Source organism: Vitis vinifera, chloroplast, assembly GCF_030704535.1.
Source record: "Vitis vinifera chloroplast, complete genome".
In the NCBI taxonomy this organism is placed as follows: Eukaryota; Viridiplantae; Streptophyta; class Magnoliopsida; order Vitales; family Vitaceae; genus Vitis; species Vitis vinifera.
This window is the reverse complement of record NC_007957.1, coordinates 62,501-65,000: the sequence shown is the minus strand read 5'-3', so window position 1 is coordinate 65,000 and position 2,500 is coordinate 62,501. Positions and strand designations below refer to the sequence as shown.

The 2,500-nt window shown below is 33.6% G+C and overlaps 3 protein-coding genes across 3 annotated transcripts in view; all 3 read right to left on the bottom strand. All coding sequences in view use genetic code 11, as the record gives it.

The window, feature by feature from the left end:
- Positions 1-165: 165 nt before the first annotated feature.
- Positions 166-726, bottom strand: ycf4 (photosystem I assembly protein Ycf4). Its single transcript has one exon. The coding sequence runs from the start codon at positions 724-726 to the stop codon at positions 166-168; it is 561 nt and encodes a 186-aa protein (YP_567087.1).
- Positions 727-1,145: 419 nt separating this feature from the next.
- Positions 1,146-1,256, bottom strand: psaI (photosystem I subunit VIII). The gene has a single exon. It carries the CDS (start codon positions 1,254-1,256, stop codon positions 1,146-1,148), a length of 111 nt encoding a protein of 36 aa, YP_567086.1.
- A 744-nt stretch (positions 1,257-2,000) lies between these two features.
- The window catches only part of accD (acetyl-CoA carboxylase carboxyltransferase beta subunit), a 1,527-nt gene continuing 1,027 nt past the window's right edge, over positions 2,001-2,500 (bottom strand). Inside the window, exon 1 of the mRNA in view lies at positions 2,001-2,500. This exon is cut by the window's right edge and continues 1,027 nt beyond it. Coding sequence (YP_567085.1) covers positions 2,001-2,500 — 500 coding nt within the window.

The window sequence follows — 2,500 nt, the reverse complement described above, 5'->3', positions numbered from 1 at the left end:
TTTCCATACGCATAAAAGACCATTTTTGCGGACAAAAACAGTTTCCTTTTATGATCGTATACGTCTGCTTTGGCTCAAATGAGCGAAACTTCAGTTAAGTTATGCTATAGAAAAGGAAGGGCGGATTCTTGAATTTTTTCCCTCCTGCTAAGAAATCAGTTCATTTCAAAATACTTCAATCGGTACACGCAAGAAATAGGCTAATTCAGCAGCTTTTTGTTCCATTTCTCGTGGCGTCAAATTCTCATCAGTACGAGTCAAAGGAATGGCCCCCTGTCCTCTGATTTCCATATAAAGGACAAGGATACGACGGGCATAAATATCCTCTTTAACTGCTATTCTGATGGACTGAATATCTTTCATAAGTAATCGGAGGAAGATCCGGCGATTTTTTCCAGGAAATCCCCAACGAAAAATACACACTATTCCTTCTTTTCTATCGAATCGATCATAACCACTACCTACATTCCACGAAATTGTGCACCACAAATAGGAGCTAATAAAGAGACCGGCAATCCCGTAGAAAGACATCACGATCCCTTGTGGAAAAAAAATTATTTGCTGAGACGGAAATAAAGATATCAAATTCCTACCAAGATAACTGGAAGTTCCAACCAATAAGAACCCTAATGAACCTAAAAAAAGGATAAAGGCCCAGCAGAAATTACTTGTTTTTCGAGACCCCGTTATAAGTTCTATCCATATACGTTCTGATCGCCAACTCATACTAGATCCAGTTGCATTTTATTGTAATTGAGAGAATAACCCAAATGAATTTTACTTTACTCTTTTTGTTTCCGAAGTAACTCTCATCAACTAGCACTATTCTGATGTGAACCTTTAGGCGTAATTCATCGAATTGGTTAAATCTAAAATAATAACATCCCCCTCATATGATCCCCTATAGATATCTACATACATATAGATTTCCATTTCAGACATCCGATGATCCTGATCTATTTTAAAATAGCTATAATTTATTTACCCATATATCATGTTTCCACATACCATACATAAGAGCTCTTTCATTTATGTTCTGAGGAAGCCACATGTTATACCATATTCCACTAAATGGATATCTGTGTTATGATCCAAGTCTAAGTCTTGAAAAAAAAAAGAATGGATGAGATGTGGTTCCATCGGATCTAAAAAATCTTGTTTTTTTGAACATGAAGAAATAATGAAGCCATTGCAATTGCCGGAAATACTAGGCCCACTAAAGGCACCAAAATAGAGGGTAAGTTAAGAGTTATCATAGAATGGGTACCTCGATTTAATATTTGTATTAATATTTGTACCTGTTATTGTTATAAAGATATTTTATAATAATTAGTATAGAATTCGTATATAATTATACTAAGTATATCTAAGTGAGTATAAATATAGAATAAGTGCAAGGAAAATAGTACTAAATAAATGTACTTATCCATCTTTCTACATATAATATATGTATGATAATCCACTTTATTATTCTTCTTTTATTATTCTTCTTTTCCCGTTTTTATCTTCTAATTTCCATTTTATTACTAAAATTTGAATTAGTATTCAAATTTGAATTCAAATTTAATAAAGAAAGAGTTTTAATTCCCGAAAAATTCGTCCGATCTAAGAGGGATTCTTAGTAAAAATGGGGATTCTCGGTAGATATAGAAAGATGCAAGACTCTATATCTATAATCTATATTTCCTTATATTTTCTATAGTTAAGTCTTATATACATAAGAAGGGAACATGAAATTTTTGTATTTGCCTTGCCTAATCTAATTTCGGGGAAGGAAGATTTCGTTCTTTTATCTTGTCGATAGAGGCTTCCTGGTTACTAATCAGGAATATGGGTAAAAAAAAAGATCTCGAGAAAAAAAAAGAACTATTCGCAACCTTTGATTCTTTCTACAATTCGATCTTATGTCACTAAAGAAAACTCCATTTTTCTGATTTTTACTTTAATTCCGATAAAATAACTACTTGTTTGACACAAATAAAATAATTGAACTTAAGGCTCTACTTGATTTTTTTTGGATTCAAAGGAAAGAAAGCGTGAAGCTGAAATAACTCACTCAGAACACCCTTTAAAGTATTACGTGGTACGATTGGATCGAATAAGCCCTTATGGAATAAATATTCAGCCGCTTGTGAACCTTCAGGTACTGTCTTTTTCAATGTTTGTTCAATTACCCTTTTACCCGCAAATGCAATGTAGGAATTGGGTTCGGCAATAATGATATCTCCCAACATACCAAAACTTGCTGTCACCCCACCAGTAGTAGGAGATGTAAGGATTGATACATAAAATAACTTTTTATTTGATTGATAATCATATAAAGCGGAAGATATTTTAGCCATTTGCATCAAGCTCAAACTTCCTTCTTGCATACGTGCTCCTCCGGAAGAACACACTAGAATAAGAGGTAGAAATTCATTGGTGGCATATTCGATCAAACGGGTAATTTTCTCACCTACTACGGATCCCATACTACCCCCCATAAACTGAAAATCCATAA